This window comes from Sphaeramia orbicularis, chromosome 21 (assembly GCF_902148855.1).
Source record: "Sphaeramia orbicularis chromosome 21, fSphaOr1.1, whole genome shotgun sequence".
NCBI classification, from domain to species: Eukaryota; Metazoa; Chordata; class Actinopteri; order Kurtiformes; family Apogonidae; genus Sphaeramia; species Sphaeramia orbicularis.
In genome coordinates, this window is record NC_043977.1 from 27,644,935 (window position 1) to 27,662,110 (window position 17,176).

At 39.6% G+C, this 17,176-nt stretch overlaps 1 protein-coding gene across 3 annotated transcripts in view; it reads right to left on the reverse strand.

The window, feature by feature from the left end:
* Positions 1-453: 453 nt before the first annotated feature.
* satb2 (SATB homeobox 2) overlaps positions 454-17,176 on the reverse strand; it is a 50,055-nt gene continuing 33,332 nt past the window's right edge. For 2 of the 3 annotated variants that reach the window (XM_030125128.1, XM_030125127.1), the window contains 3 exons: positions 16,053-16,247; positions 4,127-4,330; positions 454-4,001 (listed from right to left, as the gene is read on the reverse strand). In XM_030125128.1, the coding sequence (XP_029980988.1) occupies positions 3,384-4,001; positions 4,127-4,330; positions 16,053-16,247 (1,017 nt within the window). In that variant the 3' untranslated portion in view covers positions 454-3,383. The remainder of the gene's footprint in view (positions 4,002-4,126; positions 4,331-16,052; positions 16,248-17,176) is intronic. The other variant, XM_030125129.1, reaches the window with a different exon arrangement.

Below are 17,176 nucleotides of genomic sequence, written 5' to 3' on the forward strand. Positions count from 1 at the left end.
GTGTGTAACAAAATGCATGTCTGTATGTACTGGTGTTTGCACAAACATAAATCGCACTACTGATTGAAGGGTAATTTTGTTTTCTTCTTCTTATATTGTGAAATGAAGCAGTGAAGAAAGTGGATATTTGTGAGACTGAAATCTTTTTTTTTTTAACCCTCTCTCATGTCCAGCTTATTGTTTTCAGTTTTTAACAGTCAAAGTTAAGAGTCTATTAGTAATGCTGTGGGATAGAAGAGACCAACTCAGAGAGCTTTGGCTCAGATTCTGTGTGAATTACTGTCACTCCTCACTTATCAGAAATCCCAGCCCCTGTGGGTTTCCAGAGCTTTAATTGATTAGGCAGGGGGAAATGTGGCTCAGCTATAATATGTGTGTTTTTATGTGTTTGTGTGTGCTTAAATGAGTAAGGCGCAGATTAAATATGCTTTACAAATAACAACAGACAACTTCTGAATTCACAAATTTTAATTCACTTCAACACTGAATAAATCCAGATTTCATTGGAACTGCATTTAAGTCTAACCCTGATTCCTGTCATACAGAAAAGCACAATAACATCATATGGAGTGATTGGATTTGATGTAATTATTAAAAGGCAGGTCTTCTGTTTGAGTGTAGCAGCCGATCAGGATAGTAAAACAAAAGACTATCCAATGTCAGATATTGTTTTATACATATATTTATACACAACTGCACCAGACAGCAAACAAAAGCAGTTTTGATTTCTTTTTAAATACTTGTGAATGAACTGATTGGCCTGACACAATGAAATGAACCGATTTCACTGAGTTGTCCAACAAAAGAAGAAAGAAAAAAACAAAAAAAAAAAAAACAGCACTCATCTGGCACGCGAAACTGGCTCAAACACGTAAAAGTCACTCAGCAAAATAAAAAATAAAAGAATATCTATAACAATTTATCCCATGTTGGGTATTTACAGACATTTGAAAAACAAAGTCAAACCTGCCACTTTTCTTTAATGGCTCAAAAAAGTAGATTGTCGTCAACTGCAGCAAAAAAGCACAGTTTTTGCTTTTTCGTATTTAACTCTTTCTCTTTTCACAAAGTCTTATTTACTATTTTTGGAAACCAGAACTATAAAAATGGCATAATATAACAGGACAAGATTTTCTTTTACCTAATAACACTCAGTAACTGCTTCTTTTCATTTTTATTCACTCTGCTCCTTTTCTTCCTCTTCTTTTAGGGCAGAGTGTCTTAATGTCTCTTGTTGCCCAAACAACCGCCCTGTTCTGCAAACCAATATTTAAAACCATGGAAATAAAAACTAAAAATAGCACGCAATGACAGCAATTCTAACCATAATAACAACAATAATAACAATAATGATAATAATAATCATGGATAAAGATAGCAATAAATAGGGTTGGTGAAGTTTAAGTGCGGGTAGGTGTGGTGAAACACAAGACTGTGGGCACCAATTAGAGAGAGAAAAAGGGGGAGAGAGTGAGATGGAGAGAAGAGATTGGAAGGGGTGGACTACCGCACATAAAGTGACTGATTGTTTGGTTCCTGAATCTCCACTCTGTCCTTCCTTTCTTGACATTTTTCTTGCCACACATACGCCGGTGGTTCCAGGAAGGGTTCAGAGCCCTGGGTACACAGGCCCGAGTGTCCCTCCATACCACATCCTCTGAGGGACTCTTGATGTCAGTCCACTGTCCTTGTGCCAAACTGTCCACTCACTTGACTCATATTTTAACCTCACAGTTCTGTGAGCCTTTACGGAGGAGATGGAGGGAGAGAGGCAAAAGTCAAGTCCACAAAATATCAGTGTTTTTTTTTTTTTTTTTTTGTGAACAGTAAGTGCTAGATAGGACTGGTAGTGATTCTGGAGTGAGATGGTAAGACTATGGTGGGTTGTGGGGTTAGTTCCAACAGCGCGTCCTTCCCCCACATATTGAAATTAAGTTAGTAGATCGACGTCGACCACCATCTATATAGGTTCTCAGGCAGGCAATAGCATTAATAATGAGTCTCCTGAGGATCTATATGATTGTTGAGGGCATCGAAGAGCCCAGGATCCGGTCATAAAATGTGACCCCGCTGAATCCAACTTGACTCAGCATAGAGTTTGTCCAACGTGACTGTGCTCAGACTTTAGAGAGAAGTATTCTACGCCAAAGCAGACAAAACACTGCCCTCTTGGAGTGCCTTTTGTAGAGAAGAGAGCTGACTGATCAGTTAGATCATTGCTAGTAATGGTTGTGTTTTTTTGTTTTTTTTGTCCATTTGTAGGTTGGATGCATGAGCAGCAACACTTCCACCTCCTAATCAGAGTCTGTGAGTAAATCATTTAAAACGTATTTGGAAAAGCTTTTCTTTCACAGTTACACAACAACTGCTGTGTCATAGCACACTGCAAACCCGCTGTTCTTTGCTGAGGTAATTTTACAGCTGTCACTCCACGTATCAGGTTTTTATAGATATCTGTCTGAGATTGTCACTGTAGTGTCGAATCATGTACAGTATTCAAGACTGATTGTTTGTTAGTGAAATTGTGCCAACATAGATATACATCTCACATAGGTTCTATGCAGCCATACTCCCATTGTAAGTCCATTAATAATTCCTAGTTTTATGCCCCTCTCTCTTTTCCTGTGTCTTTTCCTCTCTGGAAAGTCTCTACATCTGGAAGTCAACCTAAATTCCTGCACTATGTTCTGCACTGCGTGTACTGTGTAAGGGCTGAAGTATGCATTCATATGGGTTCACAGGCACAGGTAAAGTGAGCTCATTGTGGAAAGGTAGCAGGTGAGAGCAAAATTTTAGGATTCTACCAATGTCTTGGAGTCAGACAAAACTCCTGACCAATAAACCACCACAAAAGTTGTAGGTTTAAATTAAGTGATATCTGTACTGGAGTGCACTATATGAGTGTTTGAACACGAAATCTACAACTTTATTTTCTCGTTTGTTTGCTTTTTTGGGCGCTCACCTTATCTTAAGTTTCATTTTATGAGACTTAAGAGCCAACACATGCAGAAGTCCCTGTGATATACACTGAGCCTGTGCATACAGAGTCAAGACACCCAAGGAGGATCCTTTTGAGGTTTTGTGTTGGTGGAAGAAGCATGCTAAAATGTTTCCTAACCTGGTACTGATTGCTCAAAAATGTGCTCAGCATCCAAAGGCAGCCAGTGAAAGAGACTTTTACTCATCTGGATTTGTGACTCAAGAACAGCAGAACCAGGGACTGTGGATAATACTCTTTTTCAGCACAGTAACCTTATGGGCAATTAACTGTCAGCATAGTGAGTAGAAACATAGTGATTGAATCTGCCAAATATGGTTAATTACGATTTATGATTAGGACGGCACAAAAAAATGAAGCACTTGAGAGTGAGTGGCTGTGTAGTCTATGTGTTTAATGGGTCCGGGCGGGTCCGGATTTGACATGGAGATAATTGCGGGTAACGGGTCTGTTCCGATACTGCGCTTTGTGGGTGTGGGCGGGTAGAGGTTTGCAAAATTGGACCCATGCAGGACTCTGAGTCAGCCTGCTCTCTAGGACTGGATGAGGAGCTCCCAGGGGACAGGGAGCCACCAGGTCGAATGTGCCCCTTGTCCTTGCCCTCCTCCTGAGCCACGCTGCACCCTGAGGACGACTGGCTGGAGTTGGAGCTGGCGGAGGCAGGAGGCTGGTTCAACCCCCCTGAGCTTCCACCGCTTCCCTCTGTGGATTGGTAGATCTCCTCAGCTCCATCTTCACTGGACTCTGGGTCCTCAGAACCGGAAAGTAACTCCTCTTCCCGATACTCACTGACATCCACACCTCCGCTGGCAGCAGCCCCCTCACCCAGCTCTTTGAGGCGGCCGTGATGCTTGACATGGTACCGCTGGTTCTGGAAGAATTTGATGATTGTGTGCTTGGGGAGGTCAAGCTGTGCTGACAAGGTGTGGATAGCCTCCTGGTCTGGGTACAGGCCAACGTCCTGGATAAAGCTTTGCAGGATACCTAAGGCCTCCAGGGAAATCTAGATGAAACAAAGACATTTTAGAAATAGACATGGAGAATTTAAGCAAAAGGAAATGATCCAAGACTATTACTTTAGAGGTCCTGAATGACACTGAGCAGGAAAATTACAATCATATATTCTACCTTGGTGCGTGATCTTGGCTTCTTACTACTTCCACTACCGCCAACTGAGCCAGGTGGACATCCAGCTGGACCCGTTCCTACAGTCTGTGACCCCGCTTCATTGGCTGGGACAGGTAAAGGCTCCTCACGCATCGGTGACAGGCGGTGCTCCTTTACTGGGGCAGGGGGTGGCCTGTGAAGGGCCTGACGAGAAAGACAGAAGAGCTGATTAATGGGGCACAGTGACCCCTGATCAAGTCTGCATCCAAAAACGGTTTTAAACTGACATTATGATATTCACCATATTGATGAATTGCAGAATACATCAGTTGCCTGTTAAATGTGAGACTGAGACAGATCTTTCACATGTTTCATTTGTGCTGCTGGTAGAGTTTGTCTGGCCTGACTCCCCTTCAAACATCCATCCAACCAAACCTGTGACAGGCCAATCACAGTTACTACTAGTACTACTACCACTTTTGGCTGCTCCCTTTAGGGGTTGCCACAGCAAATTATCTGCTTCCATCTGACCCTGTCTCAGTCATCTTCTTCTTTCCAACACCAACAACCGGCATGTCCTCCTCCATCCCATCCATAAATCTCCTCTTTGGCCTACCTCTTTACCTCCTGCCTGGTCGCTCCATCTTCATCATCATTATATGAATATATTCACTATCCCTCCTCTGCACACGTCCAAACCATTTCAACCTGGCCTCTTTTCCTGTCCATCATTGTCACTTGTACAAAAAAATCTCAACATCCTCAGCTCTGCCACCTCCAGGCCAATCACAACCATTTGTTACCTCCGCCAGAAGGTGTTGTGATCACTTTACTTTGTGTGTGTGCGTGTTTGTTTGTTTGTTAGCAAGATAACTCAAAAAGTTATGGACGGATTTTCATGAAATTTTCATGAAATGTTGATACTGGCACAAGGAAGAAATGATTAAATTTTGGTGGTGATGGGGGGAGGGGTCTGTCTTAGCGGAGGTCTGCGCTCTCCGAGTGCTTTTCTTGTTTGAAATGGGGTGAGCTTGATAAGATGCTAACAGTCTTTTGAATCCCGTAAACAAAGTGGATAGTATATTTTTCCTAAGAACAAACAACTACACATAAACTTTTCTGTACTCTGTTGTTTTGTTTTTTTTGGGCAAAACTTTACCAACATATGATTGATTGTCAATTTAATTGTATCCAGAATCATTTGGTTCCTTGGACATCAAAAATGAACTGAAAGGTCCCAGGCTGATAGATGGTAGATGCAATATTAATAATTAGAATAACTTGTTGTAATTTCAACATGTGGATCCATTGTATAGTCAATGCAACACTAAAACATGTGCTCTACAGGATCACTGACGTCAGTTAACTATGTGTGCCAGATATCCATTAACAAAGATGATGATTTATATTCTGCAGTTGATAGAAACCTGTGATGATGCAACTCATCCTATAAAACAGCCTGCCTCTCCCTTCATCACACAGTAGCCAGGGCTGCAGGGCTGCAGGGTGAACAGAGGGCGAGAACAAGTGTTTCACAGCTCACAGGGCGTCACAGTCTATTAACCAGCTCCAAGGCTGGGATTCAAGCTGCTATGTGTCCCGTATACCTTTGACCTAATGTGTGTAAGATTAGCTCTAGTAAAACGCCAACCACCTGTCTGCCAGGAAGTCTCTCATTTACAAACTTAGGACACCCCATCACTCTTTAACCAGCCCATTGAAAACTTCAGAAGGACAGAGAACTGAAGTGGAGAGGGGTAAAAGAACCTGAATTATCTGTAATCAGTAATAAAAGTCTTAAACCAGAACACAAATGTATAGAGCTTGGAGGCACTCAATAATTTGTGGATAAAGACAAATAAAACAGAGTACTGTATTTAAAAGACACCTACAATGCTTTCCTGAAACATTCAGAGCAAAGTGGCTGAGACAACCTGGATTGTCCTCAGCATAGACAGATAATCATATGGGTGTGGTTCAAATACAAGATCAATAACAAAACATTTTTTCTCTATAAAGCTGCATATATTTTGTTAAAGGCAAAACCTGATTTACTCAATGCTTATTCTAAAAATGCTCCATTATTTTAACAACTCAAAGATGAAAATTCAGCTTTATTTTATCTACGTAAATGTGGTAAAAATGAAGGGTTTAAACAGAAGTAACTCATTTTGTTGGGACTTCCACAACTACTGACTAAACACATAGGTGCTAAGTAAAAGGAGCACTGTTTTATGTAGATTAATTTGTCCAATTAATATTTATATGCAGCCTGTACCCTGCAAGATTTACATTTCAGTACTCTTAAAGCTGTAAGTATGACTACATTATATAATAAAGGAAATGGATTAACTCCATATGAGTGCGTTTGAGGTTAATCAACTCAACTCATCTGAAATGTCTGGCTTTATTGAGTTTTCAGTTATGTCAATAATGACGTCCTATGGTCTGTTATTTCCGTATGCTTACAATCAATATAAAATTGTTGGTGTGGTATAAGCAGTTCCAACTGTAGAGCCCATTAGAGTACATCTTAATTAGTAGAAGGCATACAATAATTTCATATCAGTCAAATTACTTTCATATCAATGTTTCGTCCCTTATTTTTTTGTAAGTAGCTGTATAATAAGCAGGATGACTTACACAAGCATAATGATGACATACAATAAACACAGATATTGTGATCAGCTCACTGTATGTTATACCTGTTTTATGTAGCTCGAGCTCGACCTAAAAGAGAAATTTCAACCCACACATAGAAAAATGAGTTAATAACTGCGTAGACTGACATATAATTGACATTTCTTGTTGTGTCTTTTTTTTTTTTAATTTTACTTACTTTTTTTCTTCCATTGTTTTAACCTTGTTGTATCTTTTACATAGTTTTTGTCCTATTAGATCTTTTTCCAAAATTTTTGTCTTATGTCTTTTACATAATTTTTGTCTGGCGAAGTACAACTAAGGCCTCCCATTTGCATTTCACATGATGTTGATGGGATCACCTTTTATAAACTCTTTCAGAGAATGCATGTTTTAATTGGAAAATTGTATTTATACATCATAGCATTATAATATATTTCCCTCTTCTAATCAATGACCCAATTAAAACAGCCTAACCTAAATGTGGGACCCACAGCCTTAGACGATGAGCTGTGGTAGTCAATATATAGAGTTTTATTTTTATTCATTTATTTATTGAAAAAAAAAAAAAAAGATTGGAACTAGTGGGGGCAGATGGAAGTAAATGATCTATGTCTTTTTGTTTAAGTTGAGTGCATAGTGCAAGGTGGAGAATCATTCTAAATAAAGAAAGTGTGGGTAGGTGTAGGAATGTATTTGTTTTTGTGATGGGTGGAGTTCATTCCGACACAGAGGGATTCTCTGACTGTCAGGACCAGTTTGAGGGCTATTTGACAGCAGTGAGGAGGGCAGGATGAAGTGTTGGAAGGGAAAGTGGGGACTTTGGTTGTTTGTCAGAAGGTAGTGGCTGTTGTGAGAGCGTTGCGGTCGTGTCCCGCCCGCTTGCTTTAAGAGCAGGGAGGGGCCTCCCCACTGGAATGCCCAGCTATAAATCTGTGGTGCATTAAAATTAAAGGACCCACATAAAGATAATAGTCATTCGCTTTTCTCTCCCTCTCTTCAATAATAACAGGGTATTACTTAAATAATATTGAGGGCAGGCCAGACCATGAAATTGCTCCGGTTTTATTCATAGGGGCTTTATTTTCTGGGGGGGGAATGACCAATTTACAGGAATTCAGTAGGTTTTTAGGTTTTCCTTTTTTGTTATTTTCCCCTCTACCTCCCCCATCTTGTCTTTCATGCAAAGTGCTGATTTGAGATATTGAGAAAAGACTTTAAGAATGCTAGGAAACCAACAACAGAGCGAGTGAGAGACGTAAGCCTGAAAAAAGATATCTATCCCTGCCCTAATGAGGACCACACAGCCACAAACATCCCCATACAAACTTACTGAGACACTTAATAACTAAATTGAGGGTAAATCATGGAGGCATTGCGAAACCTACCGTCTCCCCACCCCACCAGTCACAGACCTTCATCATTTCTAAACTTATTTGGGCTGACAGCAAGGACTCTTGGATCAATCGCTACACACACATGCATGTACTGATGGCGGGGCCTGGTCTCGCTCATGCACTAATGATGATGTCAGAGAGCAGGACTGAACACCCAGGGCTGTTTGGCTCATTCAGAGTTCATCTCCTTGTTTCTTGCTTGCCTCCTCTTTCTTCTGTTTTCTTACTCTTCTTTCATACCTTGTTTTTCTCCTTTCAGTGTCTTTTCCTTTTCTTCTCTACAACCCTCCTACACATTCTCTTTCCTCTGCCTCCTGCTCTACTCACTTATAATGCATCAGGACACTAATGAAGTGGGCCTTTGCCAAGCCAACATGACTCCACATCCAAATCAGCCCTGAACTGGTGAATGCCAGGATCCACCCCTCCTCTCAATGTCCTCCACCTCTACCTCCCTACCCACTATCCCAGCCCTCCTCCCCTCCTCTCTGTGTTGTCCCACCCATTGTAACGTAGTTCTTACACCTTCAGTCCCAGTTGCCACGAGTTGTTGGACTGCACTGTTTTAGTCCATTAATCATTTATTCTTAAGACGTTTTATGCCAAAAGTTAATTTTTTAACCCTCAAAAACCTAAATAACTGCTGGTGAACAGAAGCATCTCCTGATTTAAAATATTTAATAATTTTTTAAACTCTAATCCTATCAATACAATGAAATAATTTTGGTAAAATGCAGTTTCCAAGCCTTTCATTGGCATCATTTGGATGTCCAGAGGCTCTGTAGTAAAAGTCATTTTCTGCAACACTGATTCCACAAATAAAGCCCATATTGTTTGAAAAATGCCAGTCGATGTAGATGTTTGCTTTTATTTTCAGTTATTGATATATTTTGCATGTCACCATGTTGATATAATAATTTTGAATTCACACTGGGCTTTTATGAACATTTTCATGGTCAGTAAATTATAATAAGAAAATACTTGATTTTCTCAAAATACAGAAGATAATCCAGTAAATGAAAGGTTAAATGTAGATTAAAAAGTTAATTTGGAAGCTGCAGTATAAATAGTTCAAACTCTTTAAGATTTAAACATGACTTAACCCATTAACATCCACATTGGCAGTAGATAAGTGTGCCTAAAAAGCAGGGAAGTAAGTGTAGATAGTATCATGAATGCATGGAAGTTACAATTCTTTGACTTCAGTTCCCTCTTTCAAACTCAACCCCAATTTTTCAGCTTGAATGGAGATGGATGGAATTTGTCATTATGCCAGAGAAGTGGTGAAAAATAACAGGTACACCTGAGTGTCATGTTTCCATTACTTTCCATCACCACACAGAGCTGGATCCAATAAATATCCATGACTACTGAGGAGTCATCTGACCTGGGAACGAATGCCGATTGTAACCTTTCACACAGAAGACAAAAGCCAGATGTTAGTGAGTCTTTCGTCCACTGTGAAAGGGGTATTAAAATGCTGAATATTTCTTCAACTGAGATATTAGTCAAAGGAACTTATTCACCTCATTCTTCAGAATTGTGACTCACCAGTTTTTCCCTTTACCTATTTTTCTGCTCACTTTCAGAAACCCTTCTCTCAACTTTCAATTTAGGAATACAACTTTTCTTACATTAACCAGGACTATAAATATAGCTTTTTACTGTAACTTTTGGTAAACAAAGTCAAACAAAATAACACTATTTCGCAACAGACAAACATGTAATTTACTTTATCCGTCTGACTGGTTTTTTTGATTTGGCACCTCTCGGGACAAAAAACATCATCTGGTATTGGGTTGGGGATTATATATTGGTGTTAAAGACCTTAGTTTGATTGTTAAAAGAATTAACAAAAACAGAAAAAACAATTAGGGGACAGATTGTGACCATAAGAGAAAACAGCACTGACTGTTGGGAAGAAATGATATATCAGCAGCAATTTCAGTGTGTTTTACTGATACACACAACCCTGCTGCTCCAGTTTGCAGCTGGATAAGTATACCACCTTTGCTCAGATAAATTTCACTTAATAATTTGACTAAAGATGCATTTTTTTTAGCAGTTTCAAAGTGATTGTACAGCCATAAAGATGGACACCTCACTAGTTCTCCATTAACTCACAAAAAACCCTATGTCAGTTTGGCATTTATACTGACAAAATCTTTCCCATGAAAGTTCAAACACAGTTGCTGTATTTAACTTACATACATAAGCTTACATTAAATCTGCCCCTATTGACCTTTACTCCTCCCATCTCTGACCGGTACCCTATAGAGGAGACTGCATGTTACATCAGAGCAACACAATATAGTCCTGCTCTCCCGAAACCACAAGCCCTGGAGCCCCGCGGCCAGACCAGCTCTTCTCATGGCATGATTCAATATTCCTGAAAAACGTCTCTTTTTTTTTTCCTCTTCTCTGTCTCACTGTTTCCCTTTCTCTTTGCCTTTCACTCTGTTTTAGCCCCAATGCTGGCAACGTTGTGCAGTAAAATGAAAAAGTTTTCTTTTAAACGTAAATCAAGGCAAATTACGGCACAGAACTATGAAAGAATTATAGAACATGAAATATTCATCTTCTCCTTAATGAGCTCTGGTCCTCCTGGGCCCCTAACTCTCTCTCTCTCTATTTCTATGTGTAATTTCTTTCTGTTTTTCTTTTTTTTTAAGGGTGGGGGATGGCAGTATGTGACCACCAGAGACACCATTAACACAGAGATAAATATGCAATGAAGGAAAAATCACTTTTCTGTTAGTTTTGTGCATGACTTCACCTTTTCTGTTAATCAGAGTGTATTTCATTTTATTTGCTTTTTCACTCTGTGCCTCCCAGTCTGTGTCGTTTTAACCCACTCTTGTGTCTCACTCTTATATTAAGTGTGTGTGGTTGCGACTCATGACGACTGGGTCCAGGCTAAGGGAGTAGATGAGTCACTACATGGTTCCTTTTTTTTTTTTTTTTATAAAATAATGTTTCCTTGATGAAAAACTGTATACACGTAATGTTATTGAGGCTAACAGGGAATGCAGCCCAGTGTGTGTGTGCGTTTGTTTGCGTGGTTGTTGTGTATATGGATGCACACACTTGTGTTGGTGTACTTTTTTTTTCTTTCAAGCTGTGTGTGGTATTCATTCCATTTATCTGCAATTAAACAATTAACTTAATTGTGGTTTGCCAAAAAGCCCAAACTCCACCCCGTAACAATGAATAAGAGGCCACCAGGACACACAGAAGACGGAGAGAGAAACACAGACAGACTCTCAAAGTGGATGAATGAAAACGACAAAAAAAAATTGTTGAAGCTTTGAAAAGTTCATAGAGCAGGAAATCATGTGTTGTTATGACTGAGAGAAAGACAACTTTTAATAAAATGGGATTCATAGACTATGACCTTAAACTACCTGTTATATCATGTTTTGATCATTTAAGATTATTGTAGCCTTGTAGTTCACAAAATGGTATCAAACATTATTGTACTTTTCATTTTGTTTGTCATAATTGGCTGTAAGCCTCTAGTGGAAATGTTAAAACCATTGATACTCTAATAAAATGCTCATTTGCTTGGTTTGGTTTCTACTACTACTAAACAGGATCAGCCTGCCACAGTCTTCAGTGGCCACAACTCACAGAAAAGTCAACTGTATTATGTTATCTTGACCAACTGACTCATGGAGACGTTTTTTTTTACACAAATGATAATTATTTTTGCTTTATATCAAAGGTAACTTGAATAGCAGTGAAGTACAATACCTCAAACACAGTGAAATGAAAGTGAAATTATAGAGTAAAAAGGTTAGCTGTAATTTGTTACTTCCCTGAATGTCTGAAGTGTCATGAAGTGTGTCTTTCAAATTCAGTTTAGAGACTCACATGAAGAACAAATTCTAAATGGATAATGTTTAAATAAAGATGCAAAGACTCAATGAAGAAAAAGGATGTGATCTGGTGGTTTAGGAGCTTCGCCCACATTATGCAGTTAAAGTCAGAATGGTTTTGCTTCTTTTGCTTCTCTTCCTTTTTTCTCCCTGCATTGCCATATGACTGGTTTTAAGTTAAATGAACAATGAATTGTCTACTGGGTTGTAAAGAACTTTAAATGGACCCTCTTCCACCAGCTGCTACCTTTCTTCAAATACACGAACTTTGCAAAACTATTGAAATAAATATATAAATATGACCTATGTGAATGAGGAGATATGTTTACCATTTGGAGAGGAGGGCCTTTGTCTTTGATGCAAAAAAAACATCTTTGGACTGAAGTGAGACACACAAAGAGGTGAGGAAGGGTACAATTGTTCGTTCTTGTTCTAGTCCACCACTCCTGGGGTCTCAGCCACAGTGAGTGGTGATACACACACACACACACACACACACACACACACACACACACACATAAACAGCCCTAGACGTGCAGCAGAAATCAATTTAGCAAAAACAATAAAGAAATTATTTATAAGGGCAGACTCTGCCAAATTAGCTGTGGGACGCACTTAACCGCTAAAGCTGTATGAATAAGAGCTGTGGAGCGAGCCGTAGGACCATGTCAGTCATGAAGAAATGTGATGCTGCTGAGGTTACTGACATGCACACATAAACACGCACACAAACAGCACCTGCAGACCTAATAGACACTCTATGACACAGTCAGAGATCTCCCAGAGCCCCAAACATGGAGAAATAGCTCACGCTACATTACATAGTCCAGCCAAACACACATACACACACACACACACACACACCTACACACACACACACACACACGCACATACACACACATCAGTGGGTGGATTTACTGTACAGCTATGCCTTGGAGGGCAGCGCTGCATTCATTTTTTATATGTATTTTGTGGTTAGTTGTTACAGTTTTAGAGACCCTCTTATTGTCCACATACAAAGGAGTGCTCATATTACCAACTATCAGTGTGAGATTTTGTGTATGTGCATGTGTGGCAGATGGGACACATGTGTGGTCTGTGGTGGCAGGCTGGCTGGAGCCTGAGGTTGGTGGAGGCTTCATCTGGGACAGAGGGGGGTCTGAAGACAACACTACGAAAACACACACACAGTGTATATAGGTATACGCGCACACACCTCATTTACATTAATAAATCACCAGTATTTCACCACAGTTCATCTCACTGTCTCTTGAGGTGCTGTGGGGGGCGTTCCAAAATGGGCGTTCTGAGGGTAAGCTTTATTTTTAGTCTTTGCTGAGAGTGTGAGAGGAGCAGAGGAATGTGTTAATGGTGCCACCACAGCTTCCTCCCCGTCTTCCCATCAGCCTTTAATACAGAGCTCTGAATAGGAAGCGGGAAAAATTGCTCGGTGGTGGACTGGAGGTGGGTGGAGCCGCAGAACAAGCCATATGATTCGTGTCGAGATGCTTAATGGGAAGTTTCAGCATTTGCCTGTTTCTGATTTATAGCATATGGTATATGCTATATGTGGTATATAATAGCTCTGCATTGGGGAGCAGGGTGGGCTGGTGGGAAGATGTTTTAACCGGATGACCTGAGCTCATGATCACCCCACTTAAGTGTTTTTGTGTAAGCAGTGAATTCAGAATCTGTGACTGACCTTTTCACCTTTTCATACAGCATGAATTTAGTCTTCTGTTGCATGTTTGCTCCACATGGAGGTAACATTAGCTGATGTGGCAACTTTCTGAGAGGGGCACAAACATGACAGCAGTAAAATAAAACTATGGGTGATGCAAGATATTTAAGGACTGTTGAACAGCTTAAGACTGAAAGGCTTTGGTCAAAAAGTTGAATAATGCCAGAACAATTAGGAAAAATTTTAATCAACCAAGTACTTTGAATAAAATTGATCAGAAATGTCTTGTTTTTGTTGTTGATGTTTGTAGATTCGACATCACAGTAGGTGGGACAACTTTGCAAATGTCAAAAAATAAATATTCTGATTAAATGGTTTAGATCATGTGAACAGACATGTTATCAAGTTGGAATCTCTAATCACAAATCATTATCACAGTTTGAAGAAATATGCTCCATGTAACTGCAGCTATTGCACTCGAGTAAAACCTAAATGAAGTAATGATGATGAATATTTGATACGTTTCATCCAGGGGTGGGTGTAAATACAATACAGCTGCATTGGGACCCTTGGGTAGTTAATGGGCCTATGGGAAAAGATTTAGATTCCAACTGTGAACCATCTCTACCATGTTTTTTTTTTTGTGTGTGTGTTGTTAGTGTCAATCTATAACAACATTAAAATATCAAATAAACAATGACAAACTATGCAATCAAATGAATAGGTTATATCTATAGATAAGATATACTTGTATATAGAGGAAGTATATTGATGTTATCCAATCAATGTCTGGTTTCTATTTGATCGTGGTATGAGACAACAGATACTGTCAATACTTTATAGTTATGACTAAGATGCACAAGGACCCATCTTGATAGTCTGCACTAGGGCCCATTATGACTATGTTACACCACTGCTTTAATCTTATGGGTGATTTAGGGGTTTTATATCCATAGTGTAGGATCATTCATAGCCCCCCTACATAATCTAGTTAGAGGAGAAGCAGGACATTGAATATAAACAAATGAGAAGTAAATCAGAGAACTCATTATCATGGCCACCTGAGATATGTATAAAAGGTTTAACACCCCCTTGGTCATGTTACATATATTTCAGATTTATTATGCTGAAGTAAAGGCAAGGACATAACTTACGGAACTAGAGGGTATTATCAAGGGGAGCCTAGTAAAGCAGACAGAGTGTGTTTAGTATGTACAGTATGAGAGTGACAGGCAGAGGTTTACAGTGACGAAAGACGTTGTCGACATGTTAGTGTGTTTTCTGCATCGATCTCACTCCTCCCTCAGCCCTCCTTCAGCCTCCCACCTCAAAAACTAATGGGGCATTTCCTCCAGTGCCACACCACCCAGCAACACTGTTTACACTTCGATCCACTGGGGCACGCACAGACACACAAACACATGTGCACACACAGCTAGATCAAACAGCACTGGAAACACTCATAAGGAGCAAATATTACAAGGAATTAATATTTACAGGTGTGGTCTCTGAGAAGGGAGAGATATGCTGTTTTGTGCTTTTTTGTGTTGAGTCATGACACATGGTTACATCTGCACAGTATAACATTCATAGCGAGGGTCTTAGTCAGCATTTACACAACATGCGGGTGCATAACTGTCTGTATTGGCAATGTACTACGCATGCTGTTTGTGGGACTTGAAGGATGTTTTTTTTAAAATTTCATTTGCCATCGTACTCTAACATCTCTTGCAATTTTACATGAAATGAGTTGATCTTTTCCTATTTCCTTTATTACCTCTGGAGGTTAAACCAGCTAATAAAATAGCATCAAAGGTCCCAGTATGAAATACACTGTTCCTCATAAAGTTGGAATAAAATATTTTTATTCCAACAATATTCTTATGAAATGATTGTGACAATGTGATTTAGATAAATGTGAGGTAGATAAAGTGTAACTGAGACTCAGTATGTAATCACTGAACCTGATCAAAGGTGATTACTGATGTGTATAAATAGGAATGTGTCTGAAAAGTAAATTATTCAAACTTTATGGGCATCAGTGTATTTCAGACACTGTTTTTATTTTCATAGTGTTTTGTATGCCTAAACAGAGATCAGAAAAATCTGGTACTTGTCAAAAATTGATTTTCGTGATACTCTTGGATGGCAAAAAGTGAGAAAAGGTGTTTACTGTCAATTTCAACAGGATGTAAATATTATGAGATGAGTGTGCAGCAATCTGAAATGTGTTTACCAGGGATGTATTTTAATGCCAAATGCAGATATAATCCAGACAGGGCACATCGCACCTTAACACAAATATATGATGTAATCCTCATCATGCACATGCTGTCAGATCTGGTTCTTACCTGTGGATCCTGTGGCAGATGGAGAACAGTGTGCAGCCGCTCCGTGTGCTGGTGTCTGGACTCCTCCTCGTACGCCAGGTCCCTGTCAGGCTGCGGCAGCGTCAGAAACCTCCGGATGGTGCACAGATTCTCCCACAGTGTGCGGTTCTCTGGGCTGGGGTTTTCCTTCCACCGAAGTAGCTCGCACAGCCAACCCTGGGAACAGACGCATAAACAGGCATGAAGCAAGTGGTGGAGGTTAAAGGAAGACGCAGATGTTCAACCTGTTCCGTATGAGTGTTGGGGAGGTTACTTTACAAATACAATAGGTTACAAATTACTACTTACTCTGTTAAAAATACCACAATGGTTTTACTTGCTTCATCAAAATAAGATATTTTTAAAACTGAGAAATCCAGGATGTGTGAATCTCACCAACATGTACTGTGCATCTTTTATTAAAATTTAGAGGGTTCTGGTTTTGCAGTACAAGAATATAGAATATGTCTGGATGAAATCACCACCATTTTGATTAGTAAATGTAATTTAAATACATATTGTCCCCTAACTGTAGAAGATTACATTTAAATTGTATTGTTAATTTATTTACATGCACTTCCAGGTGGATACATATGTTGATATCAGTTTGTTTTATGGGTTCAGTTTAATAATTATTAGAGGCAAGATTAGGAAAAAACATAAAGGAAGCTTATATATGAACACTCAACTGCCACAGAGACTTAGAATTCCCATTTTTAATCTACAAACAAGTTAAGAAGAAGAAAAGGAAGGAAATGTTAAAGTGTGCAAGATGAAATATGAGTAAGAAAACATACTATAATTTATGAAACATGGATGGAAAAAAAGAGAGAATAGAGCTACATTCTGCAAGAAGTCGAAAAAGTTGAGAGACGTGCAGGGTGTGTGAGGTAAACAGAAAAGACGAGGAAAGGAGAGATGGAGAAGATTCAATTATATCTGCTAGACTGGTTCAGTTTGTGACACCAGCTGTTGTGTTCAACCAGCCACCTCGGGCAGCATGCACCGCTAATAGCCTGATCATCTCTCTCTCTCTCCCTCTTCGTTCCTCTCTGTCTTTGTGGCCAGCTGCAGCAGATGGGTGCACTGAGCCGTGACCCTCCGCC